Here is a 23070-nt window from a genome sequence, read left to right on the forward strand (position 1 = left end):
TTCTATAATTCTTAATAACATCAGTCCAATTCTTCAAAGAAAAACAATTTCCACAAATTCAAACAAATAATTTGTGTATACAAGCTACAAGTCATGTACAAGAATACGGTCCTGAATATCTGAAAATGTCTTCACTTCCGTTCCCCATAACCTGCTCATCAGATAAATCTTAGTAATATTTTTATACAAAAATATATTTAAAATAATGTATATTTACACTAGGGAGCAAACGAGTCGAGTTGCTCATAATCTACTCAAACTCAGATCGATAAAAAGCTCAAAACGAGAGCTTTTTCGAGCTCGAGCTGAGCCCAAGCCTCAAGTAAAGCTCATTTAGTTATGGAGCTCGAGCCTTGTATGAGAAGCTCATTTAGGCTCATCAATCATTGTTTATTTTTAAGTTTTACCTCTTTCAGAATTCTAAGTATTAATTTTAGTATTTCACATTGCACAGCCACGCCCTGCTTGCGGTGCGCGCATATAATGTATATATGTGTGAACCCTCGGGTGGGCAAAAGTAAAATTGCACTAATTTTGACGTTATTTTACTAATCTCGTGAAAATAACGTTAAAAGTGGCGGAAGGTTAATCAGGCATCATGTGGTGGCGTTGATAGCCGAAAGACAAGGGCACATGCACCGATCAGCCGGTGTCCCGATGATTGAGTGCTATGTGCCTTATGTCCAAGGCTTGATGCAAAACTACTATCGAGCCGGGGGTCTCACCGGAAGCAGCCTCTCTATCCCTATGGGATAGAGGTAAGGCTGTCTACATCTTACCCTCCTCAGACCCTACCATAGCATTGCTATTGGTGGGATATACTGAGTACGATGATGATGATGATGATGATGATGGACATTGCACAGCCGAGTTCGATTTGAGCTTTCGATCGTTTAAGGTACTATACGAGCTCGAGTCGAGCTTGGGCTCGTTTAAGATTTTCTCAAAATATATATAAATAATTAAAAATGTATATAAATTAACTAAAATCAATAATAAACGAGCCGAGCCCACACCTAAAAAAGACTCACGAGCCGAGCTCGAGCTTTAGAAAAAGAGCTTGAAATGAGCCGATCTCAAGCCCAGGCTCGGCTCGTTTACGATTTACACCTCCATAACTAATTAGAATATTAGATTAAGCTTACCAACAATCAATTCCAACAGCATTTGCTCCTAACTTATCAGCCTTCTGATCATCTCCTACATGTACAGCTTTTGCAGCTTCCACATTAATCTGATCTATTTATCATGTAACATAACTATATAATTAGAAAAAATTAAATGTATTAATAAATAATGATTGTTACATTACATACCTAAAGCCGTTTCGAATATTTTTGCATCCGGTTTTTCGTACCCGACTTCTGAAGATACTATGACAGCATCAAACCTAACCAAAAAAACAAATATTTAGTAAATAATCAATATGATTAATAATATTAATATTGGTAGTTGATACTTACAAGTCTATAATGTTGAGGTCTTGTAACAACTTCCTTAAGCGAGTGTCGAAGTTGGACACGACAGCCAGTTTAACTATACGATAAATAAAAAAATAAAAACTATTTACTTACAAAATATGAGAACTTAGAAAATAAAAATATGAGAAAATAAAACAAAATAGGGGTGTGCATGAAAATAAACAAACCGATCCAAAACCTAAAAGACTGAAACAAGACCGACAGATTGGTTTTGTGTTTTGTTGCAAAAACCAAACTTATAGTTCGGTACTTTGGTTTTCGTTTTGCATGTAATAAAACCAAACCGAATCTATAGATTTTAATATTTTGTTTTTTTTATTTAAATAATTTATAAGAATTAATCAATATGTAACTAAAATATTCTAGCCCAAATGTAAAATAATCAATCGAATATTAATTAAAAAAATTTTCGACCAAAAAATTTCAAGCTGAAATAGCAAAACTGAAATAAACTGCAACCGAAGTTTCGAGTTTTGGTTCGGTTTTAGCCCAAACCGAGCCATGGACACCCCTAAAATAAATACTTGATTATCACCTCCAGACTCTTTTAAATCCGTTAGTGTTTTATGCGCGCCGGTTGGAAGGTGCCACGCGTCACCGTTGGCATAGTACTAGTAAAAACACAAATGAGTAACAGTTAAATACTTAAATATGCTAATTAATAACTTTCAAGTAAAACAAAATTATTATTAGTTGTTACTTGTTAGTCATTAGGTGACTAACCTCATAAACTTCTTCAAAGTAATCGTTATTAGAACAACCGGTGGCTTCAGAAACAACAAGCTTCCAAAATGGTCTTCCATCTCCCTTTACAAGAAGAAAATCAAGATTTATTACATGCTGATAAATCATGTAAATAATAATAATAACAATGGTACCTGGTAACGAAGTTTTTCGGGCCATGGAGAAGAAAAGGCTCTTTTAAACCCTTGTTTTATATCAGCAGGAGTTGCATTTAAACCTATATGCAAAGATTTAGATCGAATATTATAAGAGAAAATCAAGAAAGTAGCCATTTTGCGAGGTGTGTTAAACCGATATTAATTACGCCTATAGCCATGAGATATGCAGAGCCATGTTCGCGTATCTACTTTCTCTAGCATAGCAGAGTTAAGTCCTATCAAGCTAAAGAATCACGTCATAAGAGAAGAACTCGTGTATGCATTTTTCAGATGATAAATTTAAATACAAACACGAGTTGGATTCGCATATAGGTTCCTTTTACTCTGTGCAGGGTTTGATATTTAAGGCATAAGTTTAGACAACAAGCATCACTAATTCATAACTAATTTAAATACAAATGCAGAGAAATCGTCATTTATTTTTGTGTGTGTTTTTTAAAATTATAGTGATCCAAATATATCAGAGGTCTTTCGAATCAGAGCATCAATCGCATGTTTCTAGCTCTATTTCTAAAGTTTGAGCTTGGCTTGGCTTGTGAGTTGTTTGTTCAAGCTCGAGCTCGACCTGTTTTGAGCTCGGCTTGTGAGTCAATTGTTCAAGCTCAATTTTGGCTCGCTAATTATATATAAATTAATTTATATACAGTTTTAATTATTTTTATATATTTTGACAAAACCTTAAACGAGCCTAATCTCGGCTCGAGCTCATGTGCAATGCCTTAAACAAGCCAAAGCTCGGCTGAAGCTTAGTTATGCGGTGTGAAATCAATACATAGAAGTCCAAAGAATTAAAAATTAAAAGTAAACGTGAATATCAATCTTTTAGGCCCATGGTTGTAAAATTCACGCCTAGGCATCGATTAATGCCTAATTAATCGCTAGTTGGTCATAATTAGAAATTTATATATAAAATTTGGTATATCGTATATTTGAAAATTTACATATAAATTATAATCTGACTAATCCCTATTAATTCTGATTAATCGCTAGTCCCTACCCCACCGTCCGACTATCGCCTAGCGGTTTCTACAACATTGGTACTTAGGCCTATACAAATTAATAAAACTAGACTAAACTGACATAAACGAACAAACTTAAACAAATGTACATTATCGAACATAAATATAAACTAACAAACTTCCGCTTATTAAATAAACGAACATAAATGACCTTCCACGGTTCGTATACTGACCGTATTTACGACCGATTGACGCGTAAGCTTCCTCAACCGGCTTTGTTAACTGCAGAAGAGTTCCACCTGCATCCAACAATAACCCATCGTACACTCTCTTCTTCACTGTTCCTGAATACAAATTCATATTAATAAATTATGGGTTTGTTTGTAAGTAATTAAATTAATGTGGTGGGTATATATAATTGGAAATGAAATTTGGTGATTAGTATTAATTATTAATATTAATTAATTGACCTGTGTAAAACAAATTGGTGGGTGAGGTGGAATACGAGGATGAACATCGGAGATTGATTGTTTTTTTAAGGATTGTGTTTGATGGTTTTAGTGCTCTGAGAAGACAGCCGGTGTCCATGGCGGTTGGTACTAGGTTGTTGTTACCGGTTGTGATCTGGGTTCTGTTAACCAAGGTAAAGTATAAAATTAAAGATGAGTAATAGTAAGTGGCTGTCAATGACAAAGAACTTATTAACATGACACGAGATTATATACGGCATTACACTTATTTTCGTTAAAACTCGTTATTATATTTATAATGAATGTTATTATTTGCTTATATGATTTTTTGTTTCAAGTATGTTATGGATTTGTGATTTTTTGTTTCATATATGTTAAGGATTATGATTTTTTGTTTCAAATATGCTATGAATTTTGCATTAACTAATTTTATGTTTGTTTTGAAAATTTTGTTTTCATTACACATATTGTATGTTTAAACATGTCTCTTAACATGTCTTAGTAGGTTAACCTGTTACTAAACAGGTTCATGCTCATGTTTAGAAAAAATGACACGATTAGTTATCGTGTCGTGTTCGTGTTTAGTACAACAGGTCATCGTGTTTTATCGTGTCGTGTCTTGTCTGACATGTTATGACAGCCCTAGTACTAATCGTATAGCCAATAAAAACCAAACACTTGTCATTAAACGATACACTCACCCAAAATCAAAACTAGGCGCAAACAAAGCAGTAGGCTCGGCGATTGCATTAATGTTATTGTCGGGGCGAGTAGATCATGAATCAAAAAAACCATGTCGAGTAGATCTTGAAACACGAGCAGATCATGAACCACAAGTAGTAAAGGATATCAAAAAATCTAGGCCGAAAGGGCCGAGTAGATCACAGTCCAACAAGTAGTTAAGGAAAAAAAACAGACGAGTAATAAATGACACAATAAACTGGGCCGAGTAAAGTAAAACTTTATGGGTCAAAAAGGTAAATATTTGTAATTTAGGTGGCAAAACTTTAAAGCATTAAAAGATAAATGCATGAAACTTAGGTAATAAAACGCTAATAAAACTAAACTAAAATTGTATAGGTCAAAAATAAATATTTAAAACTTCAGTGCTAAAATTATAAAGGAATCAAACATCTCAATTTTTTTTAAACTTTTAATTGATCAACCCATAAATCAACACAAATATCTATACAATCTACACACACTCGTTACTATCCTCACGCTCCGCACCTTAAAGCCCTTGGCGCCCCTTCCGTAATGGTGTTTGGTGCCCATACTTTGATTATGTGGATCTAGATGTTATCCCACTGTACATGACCTTATGAGATGTTGTAAATTAATATTTATGGGTCGACACTTCAACTTTATATAAATTATGTAAAACTATATTTGATGCATAACTTAAAAGCATAAATACAAGATTAATTTATGTAGATAGTTTACTAAACCGACAATGCAGCATTTATAGTTACTTTAGAAGGGAAAAAGTGTATAGTTACTTTAAAAATAAAGGTATAACTAGTTACTTTAGAAAATAAGAAAAAAATCTTTATAAATAGTAAATAGCTAGGCGTTTTTGAAGATTTCATATATATTCAATAAACATATTATCTTAGAATTATTCTTTTTTAACAATAGCAAGAAACGTTTAATTAAAAAGTGCGCAACAGCCGAGTTGTAACATCCCGAAATTTCCAAAATAATATTAATTATATTATTTAATAATAGAGGGAAAGTTTACTCGGGTTATCGGGAAATAAATAAATAGAGTAGGAGTTGGTATGGGTCAGGCTAGTGTTGGGTAATGGATATGGGTTATGGACTTGGGTTATGAAAGAATGAAGGAGAGTCCATGGGCTTGAGCCCATGATCCCTAAATATAAATACCATTAATCACCATTTAATCCTCATTCTCACATATTTCACACACCACCAAAACACACACTTAATATTTCTCTCTAGTTCTTCCTTATCTCTAGCTGAAATCAAGAAGGAAACCGAGCACCGACCCGAGGTAACGATAGTTTAATATTGTATGAGCTTAACCCGTTAGTTATAGTCGCGTAACGACGAGCCGACACCGTTAAACCATTTAAATCACAAGATCCGGGTGGAATCGGGTATAAACCGGACCTAAGATGAGTTTAGGGATCACCCTAGCTCAAATCTGGATCAAACGGAACGAAAAACGATGAAAACGGTGGAAGAACGAGTGAGATCTCGTTTTTCCGGCGAAAACGCGGTTTTCCGGCGATGACGGCGCCGGAAAAGATAAAGGTGTCAGGGAATGTTCTCTGACCTAACCCTAGTTCGCTAAAGAAACTTAGAGAACTAGAGGGTGATTCTTTAGCTAGTTCGCTAAGGAAACTTAGAGAACTAGAGGGTGATTCTTTAGCTAGTTCGTTATGGGAGCTTAGCGAATCAGAGGGTGATTCGTTAGCTAGTTCGTTATGGGAGCTTAGCGAATCAGAGGGTGATTCGTTAGCTAGTTCGTTATGGGAGCTTAGCGAATCAGAGGATGATTCTTTACCCGATTCGTTAAGGGCAAAGTAATGAACTAGGAGTTTAATATAAAGACAGAATGGTCCCTGGACTTAGAAAAGAATTATATAATTACACAACAGCCCTTGGAGTTTGGCAATTTATGAAAGATACCTTTAAAGGTTAATGAGTAACGATTAACTAACCAGGTAATGATTTAATGAAGTAAAACAGCTTAGACGTGTAAGACTAATTAAGTAGCAATGAGATGACTAGAGCGGTACTTAACACTGTAATTATTAAACAGTTAGACGCGCACAGCTCAAGAAGAAGTAACCGTTAGCAGAAGAAGTAATCGACTTCAGGTGAGTTTCTAGCCCCATTTCCTTGTTATGTTTTCGGGGCGGTGTGCATACTCGATGTGAAGTGTGAATACACTTACCTTAAGTGGTAAGTGTATGCTATAGATGTTATACAAGGTAGCTAATATATAATACTTGCCGGTGCGTGAACGATCTTCGGATATTGCACGCATCGCCAATGATAGTGATTGCCAAGTGGTTATTAGTGTGTATGAATGCTATGATGTGACTTGCTTATTATGTAAATGATATGAAGCGTGTTGTAGACAAGTAGAGGTAGAGTGTGTTAGAAGTGGCAAGAGTCTAGTAAGAGTGTTAGTGGCATGACGATAGTACGTGGTAGGGTAAGCCTATACTTGACTATGTCATTAAAGTGGCAAAGTGGCATAACGTTATACGTTATTAAAGTGGCAAAGTGGTAGGTGTAAATAAGAGGCTAAGTGGTAAGGTGAGCTGGTTAGATAGTGGACTACGTGTCTTCGGATACGTATATGATGCATGTAGTGGTTGTGTGATAAGTTGCTTGATTAACTAGAATTCACTCAGCGTAGCTGACTTTTAGTATGCACGCAGGTGATCAGACCAAAGAACTAGCATGAGGATGGCACATGGCATGGATTGAACGGTTGACATCTTAAGATGGAAGAAAAGATGTTTTAAATATAATGTTTTGTGTTATAGTATCAAAGAAAAGATTTAATGTTTTGTAATGAATTATTTAAGTTGACGTTTCCGCGAAAGTTTTTATTAACTCTGATTGTAAGAACTGTGTATATGAGTAAATCCGACGCTAAAGTAGGGCTTCCGGGAACGGGGCCTTACACGAGTAAATGACCAAAAGATCGCCAAAGTTGCATGTCCAGAAGTACAAAACAAACACCAAAATGGATCATCAGCCTTGTCCACGCCGGTCAACGATAACTATGTTTTCAGGGGATCAGTTTTGCCATTTAAAAGTGGGTGGCAGCGCAGCTTGTTGCCCGCTTACCTGTCTCTCTGTTGTAACTGAATCCATTTGGCAATTTGACAGATTATATATCTCATATTAACCCTAAAAAAATAATAATTTAATCAAAAGATAGGATATTAATTCAGGGATAGATTTTAAAATAAAACGAATTGCACAAAAATACTCTTAGTTGGATATCAAACATATTTAAGTGATTTTATCATTAAAATCACTAGCGAAGCATCTTAATTTATTTTACAATCAAAGAAGAAAATTTAATGTAAATGATCTAATAGTTATAAATTACATTTATAACACGTACTAAAAACAACACAACGAAAATATCAAATAAACCATAAGGACTCAAAACACATCATTATTATTTAACCCCAGCGCATCAAATAAGAAAAGGGAAATATAAGAGCTTTTAAGCAAATATATTTTCGATCGGTTTCACTTTCTCCGGGATTGGTTCTGTGTCCACTTTCTCCAAAGCTTGTTGTGTCTCCTTGGCTAGCTTCTTGAGCCGAGCCAACTCTAGATCGGTACTCATCTTCTTCTTGTACATTTCCATAAATGTTATAGGCTTTTCCATTATTGGCTTCTCTCCTTCATTCACCTTCAATGGATACACTATTGCTTCTGGTGCAGGGTTTTGAAACGTTGCTATGGATAGCCGACTTGTGTTTGAGTTGACCACGGCTTGATGGTCTGCGTTCTTGAACCGTCCATTGCTCAAATACTATCTCAATACCAAATTTTGTTAATATTTCAAATCAAAATATGATGATGATAGGATATATAACAATTTAACTTGTATTGGTCATTACTAGTATTTTGAAAAGTATGGACAAAAAATATGTTTTGTGATTGGTAAAAGGATAAAAGTACATTGTTTCAATTAATTTTCAATGTTAGCATAATTATAAAATGTGTAACAACATTATTGCATAATTACCCAAATAATAAACACTTACATGTCCATGATCGCCAAGATTAACAACAAATGCACCTTCAACGGGCTCAACCGTGATCCAACTCTTTCCACCATCACGTGTCGCTTGAAGCCCGCCGACCTGGTCTTGAAGCAACAATGTGATTGTTCCCGGATCCGTATGCCGTTTCAAGCCCAATGTCAGGTCGGGTTGGGGACACTTCGGGTAGTAATTCACCACGATTTTTTGGTCCATATCAAGACAGGCTTTTTTAAGGGTCTCTTTCTCAAGGCCCATTGCCTCAGACAACACCTCTAGTAGCTTGCAGGCCAGATCCATTAACTCCTTGCTGTACTCTTCGGTAACAGCCCTCCACTCTTCGGGCTTATCGGGCCACCGTGAGTAGTCTCTTGCTTTTATTGGGTACGAGAAGTAGGTTACAATCTCCCTCCAATCTTGCACCGTTTCACCCTATAGCATGCATCAAACGACCCATAAATTAAATATGGTTATTTGAGTTAGCCCAGTCCAATACAATGGTGGGCTTAGGCCCAATATTATCAATTGTATTCTATAATTATACTATATATCAAAGGAAACCTAAATTGCTACAGAGATTTTGGAGGGGGGGGGGGGTCCAATCAGTGGCTATCATGTGTAGTCATTAAGTTACTTTTTAAAAAAAATAATATTTGTTTTAGTATTTAATATTTGAAAGCAACAAAATTAACAAAATTGGAAGTTGTGGGTCACGAGTTCAATTCTCCTCACACCCGGTTTTTTAGTTTTTTTTATTGTTGTTTAATTTTTTGTTTTTGTTTTTTTTTTAAATAGAAATATTTTAAACAAAAATTTTTGTATTTATAGATTTCTTACTAAATCAGGTAATGGAAAAGTAAAGTGGTGTGGTGGTAAAGTTATTATAACGTACTATGTTTTATGTGTGTTTAAATCGTGCGACCGGTGCGATTGTTGCAAGGTGTGAGATAGATGATAAGCGTTGGTGTTAAATGTACACCGAATTGCCTAGCTAAACGTAGCACCATAAATGGAAGGAACTTTTGTAACAATTAACAAATCACATCCACTGCTAACTAAATAGAGCAACAAAGGTACACTGACGCAATCGCCTAGCTGAACAGAGAAACTACTACAACAAAAAAACACCGGCGCAACACGCCGGATAACAAGTAGTTCTATCTATTCAACCAATCAACCATACTAATTTATTGAGAAAGTTTCAACCCATGCGTAATTGCCTATAATTGACTTTTACTTTTATAGCTGTCCGTAATAGAAATCAACATTTACACCAATTTATTGCAGAATTATTATTATTATTATTATTATTATTATTATTTGACATCTTTAATCATATTTCAACATAAAATAAAAAAGTACTATATTTCACAATTATGGTAAGAAACAAAACACAAAAACCAATAAGTTTAAAACGATCATTCCCGAAACACATTTGATGTCTTATTGTTCACTCATCTTGAATGATAACCGCAAACTCGCAATAGTAAGGTACGAATGTAGTGAACAATATAATAATAATAATAATAATAATAATAATAATAACTGAATAAAACATATCAAGCTTTTGATATATGTGATTTCACGTGTTTAACCCTTTCAGTTTGAAAAAGGGAATATTTGACATATTATGCATTAAGTTTAGTTTTTAAAAAAGTAAACAAACAAAAAAAGATTTTTTTTTATTGTTGGTAGGGAAAGATTAACGTACAAATAAAATTAACGTGCTAAACGTGAGAATCAAGTAGATTAATTATATATTCAAATAGAGTAATTATCATAGAGTAATTATGAGAATCAAGTAGAGTAATTACTCTATTATAATTACTCTACTTGTATATATAATTACTCTACTTGATTCTCATGTTTAGCATGTTAATTTTATTTGTATTTGATCAAAATTCATTGTTATAGTAATAAATGTTATTATTATACTTGTCACAGAAGCTATAATTTTGATTATACACATAAAACTGGGACCATGCTAAAATAATTGAGCGACTAACTAACAGTGTGTAGTTATAATTTTTATGTTCTTATTGATAGTATACTAGTTAGAGTACAAGTAATAATAATAATGACAATAATAATTATTACTATTATTATTATTATCATTACTATTTTTATTAATAAAAAATAAACAAATAATCATAGTTATGATATGTACGTATAATAATCAGTGACGGATCCATAAAATTTTTTCACAAGGACGAAAATTTTTTGAGTCGTTACCTGAAGGTGACTAGAGACGATGAATCCGCCTTTCTTGCCACCGGTCATATCAAACCGGAGCTTCTCTTGTGGCGGCATAGCGAAGAACTCTCTAGCTAGCCTCGTCATATCGGACAACAGTTTGGTGTCGACACCATGATCCACCACCTGAAAAATCCCCCAATCTTCACAAGCATTGACAATCTTTTCACAAATTTCCACCCTACGAGATTCCGAGTCGATCCCTTCAAGGGATATGACCGGAATCTCGTTGCTAAACTTGTTGTATGGCACTTTTGGACGTTCGTCCTCGTCTCGGACGAACCGGTTTTCATGCATGGATGTCTCGTCCCATTTCATGGACATTGGTGCCATTAGTGTGAGTGTGAGTGTGAGTGTGAGTGTGAGTGTTTGGGGGGTGGTATTTAATAACATTTATAGTGTTGGATGTAGACAATGTTTTAAAAACCGGTACGTACTAGCCGGTTGCAACTTGATTTTTTAAGGTTTTCAAAAACTGTCGGTTTTAAATTTGAAAGATTTTTAATATTTTTTTATGCCCGTGTTTTTTAAAAGGGAAAATTTCCAAAATAATCGTTTATAAAAACGTTTTTCAGGTTTTATGTGTCATTTGCAAGAAATTCTCAAAATAGGTATTATAATCTAGTTGTGACGAGTAGTTTGTATAACCAATTAAAACTTGACACGTCTCTTTAAACTAATCGTAACGAGCAGATTTACTAACTATTTACTTGTCACGACTAAATAAGTTTTATGCCTCGTAATCAACGCCCACGAGTAATTCATAAGTTTATTTAGTCGTGACGAGTAGATTGTAAGGTTAAAATAGTCGTGGCGAGTTAACTACTAATAAACTACTCGTGTGGGGAATGTAAACCAGGTAAACTAGTCGTTGCGTCTATATGAGTTATGAATGACTCGTGAGCGTTGATTACGATGCATGAAACTTATTTAGTCGTGACGAGCAAATGAATCGTAAACCTGCTCATTACGGTTAGTTTAAGGGCACGTGTCAAGTTTTAACTGGTTTTACAAACTACTCGTGTGTAATCATAAACTACTCGTCACGACTAGTTAATAATATATATTTTGAGAATTTATTGCAAATGACACCTAAAACCAGGAATACGTTTTCATAAACGCTTATTTTGAGAATTTTCCCCTTTTTAAAAATGACTTTTAACGTAACATATAAAGTTGAAACGAGTAAACACGGTAAACGACGATTTGTTAATCAGCAAAATTTGTATCATGTAATTCCAATGTTGGTTTATGTACGTCTTTTGTAATTAACTAATTACGTATACAAAGCACAAACTTTCTGTTTGTCTCGGCCATTGTTCATGTGTGTATTTGGTTTAAGTATGATGTTTATTAATGTATTTTTGGGTTATGTTGAGTTAAAACTGTATTTATATAAAATTATAATATAAATTATTTAACTCGGTTGAACCTTTTAGTATATTCCGGTTTAACTGATTGTATCATTTTTAACTAAATACGATACAAATAAAATACCGGGTTTTAAAAGGTCAAGGTATATGAATGGTGGGTAGGTTAGAGTTTCAAGACTTCAGCTGCCACACGTGAATATGTGTTGTTGGGGTGGGGTGGGGTGGGGTGGGGGGGGGGTAATGCAGCCTCTATAATTCCCTACCCACCGCTCTTGTCAACCGATCGAGTTTGTTGTATTTCTATTTAATTTTTTTTATCTATATAACTATATAGCTCAATAATAATAAATAAAATTTTATAATTTATAAATATTTAAAAAATCTTATTTAATACAACATTTAAACTCACCGGCGGATCTTCTCTTGGGCCAAACCGGGCCACGGCCCCACCACGTTTTTGGCTCGGTAGTGTATTTTTCAAGAAAAATCAAAACAAAAAATTTATATATACTGAGTCCGGCCCAACCAAATTTATATATATTTAAGTGCGGACCAACTTTGAATTTTTAAAAAATAAAGTCTGTTCAAAGCTAAAGAATGAGAAATTGTTTACGAAATAAACATAAAGATAAAGAAAGAATAAGAAATACAACTCCATAAGACCAAAATCAAGCCCGAACCCAAATAAATTTTAAACCAAAAAAATTAAAACAAACAAGAATTAAGCCCAAAATCCAACTCTACCATCTGGTCGATGTTCGAACACAACAATAAATGGAATTTTCGTTGTGCGTTAGCCGCTGTGTGACATACTGACCTGTGAGGTGTGAAATTTATTAATCGAAACAATCAACAGAAGCAAGCGAAGACTAGGTTCGATAACTTGCATTTCACAATTTTGTATATTTGTTGTTTCAATTTGGTGGGCTAGGGTTTGGAATTATTATTCGACCCGACTCGAACCGGTTTTCCGACCCAAAACTTAGAAATAGGAAAAAAAATTAGGTCTCGTGATTTCGGCCCATCCATACTATATGTTCAAGATCCATCACTGTTTAAACTTATATTTATAACATTGTTTTGTTAGTAATTCAAGTGTTTTAAAAACCGCTTGAATCAATTAAATTGGATTTCGTACAACAGCTCAGTATTTTGAGTCTGGTATATTTGACCGGTTTGCTAGAACATACTACCGTCAGTTCTTTTTCTTCTAAAATACTGGTTTTTACCGGCAAACCGGTTTTATGTCCGAGAATTGTTTGATATTTGCGGCCCATATTTTTTCAAAATTACTTTTAAGCCAACAATTTACATTTAAACATGTAAACTTTAGGACTATTTTTAAAAAAATTGAGTGCTTTTGCATTATTTTTTTTTAATATGAAATAACTTTTTGATTATTTTTTATTATTGAATCGTTTACTTTTAGGTTATTTTTTAATAAAGTTACATTATTGTAAATTATAAGGTAAACTATTTAAGAAAGAACCCGATATAAAAGGTTTCGAGGACGTTAGGTACGTTTAATTAATTCTTTTCATTAATATTCACGTACTTATAATTGTTTAATAAGTAAAGAAATTTAAGGTGAGAATGTGAGATACGTCTCTCTACTAAACACCTTATATTTAACCTACCTACCATTCTACATTACTTGATCCAAAAGGAGTTGTGTGGTACATTAATAAAGTTGTATGATTTATGACTCCACGTTTTGGTTCAGCATGCCACGTATGCGGGGCACTATTCTGGACACAAATTTACAAAATGGTACTCCATTTTTAGCATTGATGTACAACATTAATAAATGAATAAGATGAGATTAAAATTATTATTGTTCTTTTGTTGTACGGGCAAATTTAAATTAGGAAAGATGAAAATGAGAAGCGTAAGAATGAGTTCTGTTTACATAAAAAACATCTTAAGAACAGATTAAAAAAAGTAATAAAAAATCATAACTTAAAATATAAATAAAAAACGCAGAATTTTTAAAAACTAAAATATCCCCCCTCGGTCATTCCCGTTGAAAAAATAAATCGACGAAAAGACACAATGCCGAAATGAAAGACACAATGATGAAAATGAAAAGACACAATTATAACTAAAAAAAGACACAATATATTGCAAAATATAAAACAATGTAAAGTAATACATAACAATATATAAAAAAACACATATATGCCAAGTAAAAAAGACACAATTAATGACGAAAATAAACACAAACACAATGATATTTTTCACTCACCATTGTGCCTTTTTTTAGTGAGAACAAGAAGACGGTGAAAACATTTTTATGTTTTTACTTTTTTTCGTTTTTATTAAACTTTGAGTTATGATTTTTTTATAATTATATTTAAATTTTTTAAAGGTTTTTTTTTTTTGCTACAAATCTTTCTCATCATTCTCATTTTCGTTCCCCTTTGTATAATAACTTAACCTTTGTTATATTGTTATATATTATGTGACTAATTTATAAATTACAGAATTGGAATGTTTTCATTTTAACATGATTAACATACTTTCTTCTCAGTTTAAATCTTAGTGATTTCTCTAATAAGAACTCCCCCGGCTTAAAGTTAAACATGCTTTGATGATTGCCCTTTATAATAGAATAATCCACAGTTTCGAAAATGAGAAAATAGTCTTGTGGTTATGGGAGTGGCCGAGTGGTTCAAAGTTCTCAACATAGCTAAAGCCTAAAAGTACACGCATGACCGAGAAAACGGTCTAGTTTTGTGCTTGATTTATGGTTTGAATTCATTCGGCCCTCTGTAGTGATTGGTGATCAAACCCTATCCTCATAATCCGGTTTGCAACCATCGATACAACACACCAATCCAACATTATCAGCTTATCAAAAAGACCAAATATGACTACTGTTATGTCCTTACTATAGGTCTTAGATGGTAAGCCTCTAAGGAACTAAAGTAAAATTCTATTGGCCAAAAGGTAAATATTTATAACTTATGTGACAAAACTCTAAAAAACTAAACTAAATCTCTATGTGCCAAAAGATAATTGCTTAAAACTTTAGTGGTAAAACTATAAGGAATCAAACTTCTCAAGTTTGTTTTTAAACTTCTTACTCTAAATACATTTTAACCATATTAGACCCATGTGGAATGAATTTTAATTGGTGAAAACATTAAATCAACACAAATAGCCATACAATCTACATTCACACTCGTTACTACCCTTACGATCGACACCTTAACGCCCTTTGCGCCCCATCTAGAATGATGTTTGGTACTCATACTTAGATGATGTAGACTTGGATGTTAGCCCACTACACATAGCCTTATTAGATTTATGAAATTATATATGTGGGTTACACTTCAATTTTGTATTATCTGTGTTAAACTATATTTGATGCATAACTCAATAGAATCTACAAGATTGATTTATATAGATAACTTACTAAACTGACAATGCAACGTTTATAGTTACTTTAGAAGGGAAAAAGTGTATAGTTATTTTAAAAAATAAAAGTATAACTAGTTACTTTAGAAAATAAGAAAAAAAAAACTTTGTAAACAGTAAATAGCTTGGCGTTTTGGAAGATTTCATATTCATATATATCTATTTCATTTCATCAATAAACATATTATCTTAGAGTTTTTCTTTTTTGAAAATAAGAAGAAAAGTTTTATAGTAAATAACTCGACTTTAATAAATAAACCACAATAGACCCGTCTTAATTAACCACATATGTATGTACATAGAAGAAATATATTATTCCATTTATTAAATATTTTTAACAAAAATAAACAAGTGAGTAGTAACACGTCATTGACCTTTAGGTCAACTAATATTGGATGAGAATTGAAGATTTGGGTCGCAGATTTCAAGGTCTTAAGTTTGAATTCGATAGCAACTGGGTAGAGGTTCACAAAAAACCCGAACCCGGACCAAGAAAAAACTCAGAACCGGGTTTCTTTATACCCGAGTTTAATATCCGAGCCCGTACCCGACCCTACCTGTAGGGTACGGATAGGGTATCATTTCAGTACCAAAACCCGTACTCGGAATCAAACTCGATTTGTACCAATTAATATCCGAACACCGGAACCGGTTCCCTACCCAAAACCGGGTTTTTTCAATACCAGAAACATGGTTTTCCAAATATCTAATCTATGCCCATAATTACCTGATGGCCTCTCAAAATACCTAATCTATACTCGACCCGAAATTGGTGCATAGGGTATGGATTTTAAAAATAGTACCTTGACTCGAACCCAAACCGAGTGTTGCGAATATTCGATTTTCCAATACCTTGTCACACCGAGACTGGAACCCGAACCGCAGTGAGCATTCATATTCATGAAGGTAGTAGCCCAAGCCCACACACAAAAGTATAAATAACCCACAACTGGCGCCAAACGAAAATTAGAAACACACACCAGATTCAACCTTCCCGCCATGACTACTCTTATTATTATTACTCATCAATATCATCTTCCAATTCAATCCAATAACAGTAATAATAACAATCACAGAAGACACACACACACCGATTGTGTGAATTTTGTGTATCTTATTATTCCAAATGGATTTGACGGACATTGCACGGAAGTTAGACTTATCCGGACCGAAACAAGTCGTCCGTAAAGCTGCTGAGCTTCGCCGCATGTCCGATCTTCAATTCGATTCATCCAGTGCCGGAATTGTAAGTCATTTGTTGGTATTGTTATTATTATTATTTTGAGTTTTGATTTATTGTAATTGATATTTGGTTTGGTGATTACAGGGCGAGATTTGCAAAGCGGTTATTTGTTTGGAGATTGCTGCTAATATGTACGTATTAAGAATGATGCAATTAGGTTTTCTGTTGTTGATTTGTTCCGAAAACCAATCCGTGTAATAGCAATCGCAATATCGGATATCGATTAAGGACCGATATCGGTAATTTTAATATCATGTAAAATTCATATATATAGCAATTCAACACTAATAATTCAGTATATGCTCCTATCATTAAAAAAGCAACCTTTAGCAAATTGCAAAGCACGAACAATCGTAGCAAGTAAGAATTGATTAAGACTTAAAACACTAATATTGAACACTAAAATTTGATAATTAAGACTTAAAACACGGATATCGGTGATGTATCGGTCAAATATAAGTCCAATATCAGTCAAATATTATCGTACTGATATTTTGCCAAGGGACCGATAACCGATATATCACTGATATATTGACAATGTCGATTGCATGGATCGCTAATATAATGTTATCATAGTTTATATGATTGATAACTGATAAGCACTTATAGGTGTACAATGAGGCAAACTAGGAATACGTTAGGCTGGTTTTGACTTTTGACTTATGAGAGCTTGAGCTTGGCTTGTTTCGAGCTCGGCTCTTTTTTCAAAGCTACGCTGTGTAGTTTGAAGTTTAATACATAGAAGTCCAAAAGAGGTTTAGGGGTGCAAACAAGCCAAGCTTCTTGAGCTCGAATTAATAAAAAGCCGGAAACGAGCTGAGCTTTTTTGAGCTTGAGCTCTTATGGAGGTTTAGTTATTGAGCCCGAGCTCTAGCCTTGTATGGGAAGCTCGTCGAGCCTTAATTATTTTTGTGTATTTATAAGTTTTTTTTTGGGACTTCTATGTAATAATTTCATACTGCACAATGCACAATGGAGCTTTGGCTCATTTAAGGTCCTAGATGAGCTCCAGCTGAGCTGAGGCGCGTTTAAGGTTTTTTTCTCAAAATATATAAAATAATTAAAAACACATGTAAATTACTTAATTAATAATAAATGAGCCGAGCTTGATATTTAGATAAAGAGCTCGAAACGAGCCAAGCTCGATCTCTCATAAGTCAAGTTGTGCCGAGCTTGGGCTTAGTGGGTCTCAGCTTGGCTCGTTTACATTCCTAGGTAAAACTTAAAATACTTAACGCTTGACGAGCCTAAATGAACTTCCATACATGGCTCGATGACTAAACGAGCTTTATTTGAGGCTCGGGCTTGGGTCAATCTCGAAAGCTCGGCTTGCTTTGGGTCTTTATTGAGTCGATCTCAAGTAGCTCGCAACCTTGCAAATGACTTGGCTCGTTGCACCCCTATGCACATGTTATAAAAATGTAAACGTGTATGCGTGGTTACATGTTTGCAATTTGATTAATGTTATTACCTGCCCCTAATTACTACAGAAAGCAAGTTCTATTTGATCGCCAGACTGCAATCAGGTTAAGCGGGATGTCCGAGAAGGCGTACATTCGGTCTTTCAACGTGATGCAAAACGGAATCGGTATCAAGTATGTTAATATTCTTTCTATATGTTCTATGTTACATTTAAACTGAATCTCTTATCATAAATTGCATATCAAATCGAAATATACATTAAATTCAGCTTATGATAATTTATAGGAACACACTTGATATTAGAGAATTGGCTATACAATTTGGATGTGTTAGACTTATTCCTTTTGTTCAAAAAGGCTTATCACTGTAAGTTATATTTATATTTTTCAATATCTTATTGATGCAAGTAATACGAGAGTTTTAGATTGCTAAATGTGATTTAAATACAGATACAAACAACGGTTTATCGCATCGTTACCTCCTTCCCGTCGCGCGTCTGCTGACTTTACAAGACCTGTGTTTACAGCCACAGGGTTTTACTTATGTGCAAAAAAGCATAAGGTATGACATCTTTGTAATTACTTAGTAATATAAGTTTTATCTGTTGTAGTTTTTTCTTTGGCACTGATTTGTAATTATGTTTACTTGCATAGCTTAAGGTGGACAAGAGTAAGTTGATTGAACTTTCTGGCACATCCGAAGATGAATTTTCAAGTGTAAGAATTATTTTTATAATATACCCAAATGTCACTTAAAACATTAGTTTACATATATTGAGATACTGTTATGAATCAATGCAGGTATCTACTTCTATGAAGGATCTTTGTCATGATGTTTTCGGGGTGTCTAAGGAAAAGAAGGATCCAAAGTCCGTTAAAGTGAACCGAGGTAATTAAAATAGTGTTACCATTTCATGTTGTGTGTTTACAAGTTGATAAAAGGAATATAAACAAGATGAAATATTGCAGATTTGTTGGATGTCTTACCCGAGAAACGACAAGACGAGGATGGTGGTTATTCATCTGATGAAAGCAAAGATGTAATAACATTTTTCTCATGATTTCTCATTTGGGCCCGTTTTATATTAACAAATTTCATAATGTTGGAACTAACTTCTATATATCCTTTTGTAATGTGTTGCAGCTTTCGCCCTGCAAGAAACGTAAGCGTCAAGAGGACCCTAAATATGAAGAATGGAAATCTGTTGTAGTAGAATCCAATAAGCAAAACAAGGATAAAGGTAATTACAACCTATTTATTAATAAATAATTAATAAATAAGGATTTATTAAAGGGATGCTTGTGCAAAATGGCAACATGCTTCACACTTTGATATCAATATATTTTGAAAGTTATAAAAACAGCAACATGTATCTCTTCTTTAACATCAACATATTTTGAAAATCTTGATTAGATTGTGAATGCACATTGCATATTTTATGCAGCTATCCCTTTAAAGTGTTTTCGGGTCAAACAAGCCCGGGCCATATTTAACCTGTAAAGTTCAATTGTTTTGACTCGTTATCCAACTGAACCACCGAACGATTTTTGCCTGATTCTAAATCTATCATTTTCTCTTTATAGTTGCTGTTAAAAAGACCAAGCAATCACAACTCAGTTTTTTCAAGCGAGTTCCGGGAACTGAAGTTGGAGTGTAAGCTTATGTTCAAGTTGTTGCATCAATATGTTAGCAGCAAAGTTTTGTGGCTATGTAGTCCAATAGCTTAATGTACAGTATCTAGGTTTCTATTGTCCTCAAATTGAGACTTTCAGTTTCCAAATTAGGACTTTTTCGGGTTTTTGGAAATGCAAGACGTTTAGGTATATGAACGACTTTTATCGTCAGGCTTGTTTGGTTCATAGAATTCATGACGTTGGAACATCTTCAATGAAAGCTTTATCACCATTTAAGTGAAAATAACATGCCTGAAACCCATAAAAACGAGTAGTTAAACCTAAGCTCCAAGACTCAACGTAAATATAGACAACGCTAGCGTACCATCTGTCGATCCAGTGTAGGTTTTTTAGTCTAACAGAAAAGGCAACTTACCACTCTACCTTAAAACATCTTTGTTTCATATTCTCTATTTTCGATACTATGCGTAACATATAAAACGAAAATGGGTTCGGTTGACCCTCCACCCCTGCCTGGTTACTCTATAAAGTAACTATCATATTATTCCTTAGTGTTAAATTCATAATCACCATCTCCATACCTCAAATCATTTTCTTGATGTCTATTACATGATTTATAAAAATCAAACTTAAAGATATGCTTCTTAAGGCTTAGCTTTTGTGGCTGGATTTAATGTGACAACATGTGTATTAATTTGTCATTGTCCCCCATACATACACACATAGACTATAGAAGTCCCTACACTCCTGGTGTGATTCAAGACATTCACTTTCAAGTTTTCTAACATATTAACTGCATTTGAAAAAAAAAAAGTTTTGTTCTTTCTCTTTCTTGCATTGGATTGCTCAAGTTGTTGACATATTGATCTTAGACACTCACATGTGCTTGCACCGTGTATGTGTGTACGCAAGTTGGGTTTTTCGGTCTAGAGTCGAAGTGATAGGATGGACGGGTGGGGTAAGGTTGGTTAAGTTGCCAAAACGTGGTAGATTTCGGGCAAATTTGTACGAGCGAGATTACTTTAGGTAAAAATTTTAGCAAACTTTTTTATAACTTCTTTTAATAACTCACTGAATTGGATACAGTTGCAAATACAACTTTATTACAATACTAATCTAGATGTTATAATAACATTATACATTATACAAGAGGTTATATGCATGAAAGTATACTTTGTGATATTTTCAACTCATTTAAAACTCGTTTTATTTTTAGTTATAAATTTTATTTTTGTGCGGAGGAACAAATTTGTGTTTTCATGGATGTAGCATACAGGATTATACCTTGTAACATAGTTATACCATATAATTCAAATATACAAATAAGAGAAAACAATGACATTTTGACATGTGATGCTTGATGGTAAATGTTAGTACTTATTAGTGCTCATGCATCTTCTCTATCATAATATGCACATCATGCTAAGCACACTTGTTCCAAATGAAGCTATCTAATAATATAATGACATTTAGGGCATCTATAATCGGTGGTCTCCATCGATGGAGCCACACCTGTGGAGGAAAACACAAAAATGGTTTATCCTTCTCACATGCTTCGTTCGTCGCCCTAAACCAAAGTTCGTGGCCATGAACTTTTCACACTCTTTCTTCAAAGTCTTTAGCCTCTCTCAGCCACGCCTGCGTCCCTCTTTCACAGAGATCCCCAGTGTCCTTTCATTGTAGATGATCTTAAACGAGTTGATAATCTGTATTAGCGTTGTGTCACTTTGTTTTGTGTTTGAATACATAATTGCATATTGCTTAAAACTTGTAAGTTGTAACAGTTTAGATAATCACATTTATAAGAGTAGCAAATTTAATTATTTGATTGATTAATTGATAAAATAACCAAACAAAAATTGTTATTAAAAATATGTTTTATTAAATTAGGATTAAATCTTGTATTGTGTTAAAAAAAAGAGAGGAATGGGTGTTCTTATGTCACCAATACATGCAAACTTTTGAAAAATGGGTCATACTATTGGTTTACTAGTTAAACTATAATAAAAAGCATATTAATGACATGATTATGAAGTTGTAAATTTCATTTTTATTGGTATAAAGCCACTCGACATGTAGTCTATCAGATTAGATTTTTTGATTTTTTCTAATGTAGACAGTGATATTCTTCTTGCTACCATTTCCTCAAAAGCTGACAAACTCGGAGGCTATGTAAAAAATATTCTTTGTTTTCAATCGCTTTAACATGTATAAAAAGTATTGTGAGACTTCTTTTTTTATAAAGCCTTTCAATTTTTTATTATAAATATTTAAACATTACATACAATTTAATAATTGGTGATCATGCATAATATAATATTAAATCCCAAACACACGTACAATCTACTCCTATTTGTCCCCTTTGCAGATCAATTTATTGTGGGCTTGAATTTTGGCCACCGGTGTGACCGAATCCAACCGGTGGCACCAATCTCGCCCGGTGGAGGTTGTCACAACTGCCACCTTCTTGCCACCACTGACATTCGGGAAACTAGACACACTGGTAGTAACAACGCTCCAAACGACACTCACCTCACTTGGTGCATACCCTTTATCATCGATTGCTTGTCGAGCTAGAAACAAGTTATTTTCGTTAGTCAAAAAGTTACCGATTTCAAATAAATCCGAACTTGCATCACTTCCCGTGTCGTTTTGTTCCTTGTTTCTAGAACGTTCTAGAATTTCGCCTTTCGCTTCATGCCCCCCCTTTCTAGAAAGTTCTAAAATTTCCCCTTTCTTGTTCTTACCTTTTAAAGGGTGTTTCAACTTTGTAATCATTACAGAATCTTTGTTATTGCAATTGCAACCAATGCTAGCTAACAAGTTTTTGAAATAGGGTTTCTTGCTAGGTTTAATGTTGCCAGTATTACTAACCAATAAGCCTCTCATACTATTCGAGCTCGATTCAGAACATGCCCTTGACATGGATTTCGACTTAGGTGACGAGCGTGGTCGGTTTGAATGATGATGAACAATGTTATTGGATGTTCTTAAATGTTCTTCATCTATTACTCCTTTGAAGTACTTCTCGGCTTCAAAAACCCCAAGTTCATCGTCTTCTATGCTCTTTTCAGCGAGCTTGGGCATGGACCGTTCTTTTGTAGTGTCCTTGTTCGAGTGGGAGGGCGAGGCATTGGAGGCGATCAT

At 34.0% G+C, this 23070-nt stretch overlaps 4 protein-coding genes across 4 annotated transcripts; 1 reads left to right on the top strand and 3 right to left on the bottom strand.

The window, feature by feature from the left end:
• On the bottom strand, window positions 1–3965 carry LOC143533080 (uncharacterized). Its single transcript, XM_077027952.1, has 9 exons — window positions 3813–3965; window positions 3576–3686; window positions 2360–2442; window positions 2205–2288; window positions 2017–2092; window positions 1464–1536; window positions 1317–1390; window positions 1146–1239; window positions 1–151 (listed from the first exon to the last, which is right to left on the bottom strand). Exons 1-9 carry the CDS (start codon window positions 3928–3930, stop codon window positions 85–87), a joined length of 780 nt encoding a protein of 259 aa, XP_076884067.1. The 5' UTR covers window positions 3931–3965; the 3' UTR covers window positions 1–84.
• Window positions 3966–7909: 3944 nt separating this feature from the next.
• Window positions 7910–11182, bottom strand: LOC143533113 (naringenin,2-oxoglutarate 3-dioxygenase-like). Its single transcript, XM_077027979.1, has 3 exons — window positions 10811–11182; window positions 8582–9010; window positions 7910–8346 (listed from the first exon to the last, which is right to left on the bottom strand). The coding sequence occupies exons 1-3, from the start codon at window positions 11162–11164 to the stop codon at window positions 8032–8034; spliced, it is 1098 nt and encodes a 365-aa protein (XP_076884094.1). The 5' UTR covers window positions 11165–11182; the 3' UTR covers window positions 7910–8031.
• A 5564-nt stretch (window positions 11183–16746) lies between these two features.
• On the top strand, window positions 16747–20340 carry LOC143533081 (origin of replication complex subunit 6-like). The gene is made up of 10 exons (XM_077027953.1): window positions 16747–16870; window positions 16952–16998; window positions 18358–18462; window positions 18575–18655; window positions 18739–18850; window positions 18943–19005; window positions 19090–19177; window positions 19258–19328; window positions 19433–19529; window positions 19873–20340. The coding sequence occupies exons 1-10, from the start codon at window positions 16751–16753 to the stop codon at window positions 19944–19946; spliced, it is 858 nt and encodes a 285-aa protein (XP_076884068.1). The 5' UTR covers window positions 16747–16750; the 3' UTR covers window positions 19947–20340.
• Window positions 20341–22272: 1932 nt separating this feature from the next.
• LOC143533066 (protein PHYTOCHROME KINASE SUBSTRATE 1-like) lies at window positions 22273–23070 on the bottom strand. The gene has a single exon (XM_077027938.1). The coding sequence runs from the start codon at window positions 23068–23070 to the stop codon at window positions 22273–22275; it is 798 nt and encodes a 265-aa protein (XP_076884053.1).

The sequence above is a fragment of the Bidens hawaiensis genome, unplaced genomic scaffold (genome assembly GCF_021521415.1).
Source record: "Bidens hawaiensis isolate Kalapana, Puna unplaced genomic scaffold, B.hawaiensis_p1.1 tig00009618_1, whole genome shotgun sequence".
NCBI classification, from domain to species: domain Eukaryota; kingdom Viridiplantae; phylum Streptophyta; class Magnoliopsida; order Asterales; family Asteraceae; genus Bidens; species Bidens hawaiensis.

Excerpts from the sequence above, each read along its gene's own strand:
- LOC143533080 (XM_077027952.1), bottom strand. The coding sequence starts at position 3,930 with ATGGACACCGGCTGTCTTCTCAGAGCACTAAAACCATCAAACACAATC. Across the intron at positions 1,391-1,463 it reads GACCTCAACATTATAGACTT|GTTTGATGCTGTCATAGTAT; the intron begins GTAAGTATCAAC and ends TTTTTTGGTTAG. Across the intron at positions 1,240-1,316 it reads AATATTCGAAACGGCTTTAG|ATCAGATTAATGTGGAAGCT; the intron begins GTATGTAATGTA and ends CATGATAAATAG.
- LOC143533113 (XM_077027979.1), bottom strand. The coding sequence starts at position 11,164 with ATGGCACCAATGTCCATGAAATGGGACGAGACATCCATGCATGAAAAC. Across the intron at positions 9,011-10,810 it reads TCGTCTCTAGTCACCTTCAG|GGTGAAACGGTGCAAGATTG; the intron begins GTAACGACTCAA and ends TGCATGCTATAG. Across the intron at positions 8,347-8,581 it reads ATCTTGGCGATCATGGACAT|TATTTGAGCAATGGACGGTT; the intron begins GTAAGTGTTTAT and ends GTATTGAGATAG.
- LOC143533081 (XM_077027953.1), top strand. The coding sequence starts at position 16,751 with ATGGATTTGACGGACATTGCACGGAAGTTAGACTTATCCGGACCGAAA. Across the intron at positions 16,871-16,951 it reads ATTCATCCAGTGCCGGAATT|GGCGAGATTTGCAAAGCGGT; the intron begins GTAAGTCATTTG and ends TGGTGATTACAG. Across the intron at positions 18,656-18,738 it reads GTTCAAAAAGGCTTATCACT|ATACAAACAACGGTTTATCG; the intron begins GTAAGTTATATT and ends ATTTAAATACAG.
- LOC143533066 (XM_077027938.1), bottom strand. The coding sequence starts at position 23,070 with ATGATCGCCTCCAATGCCTCGCCCTCCCACTCGAACAAGGACACTACA.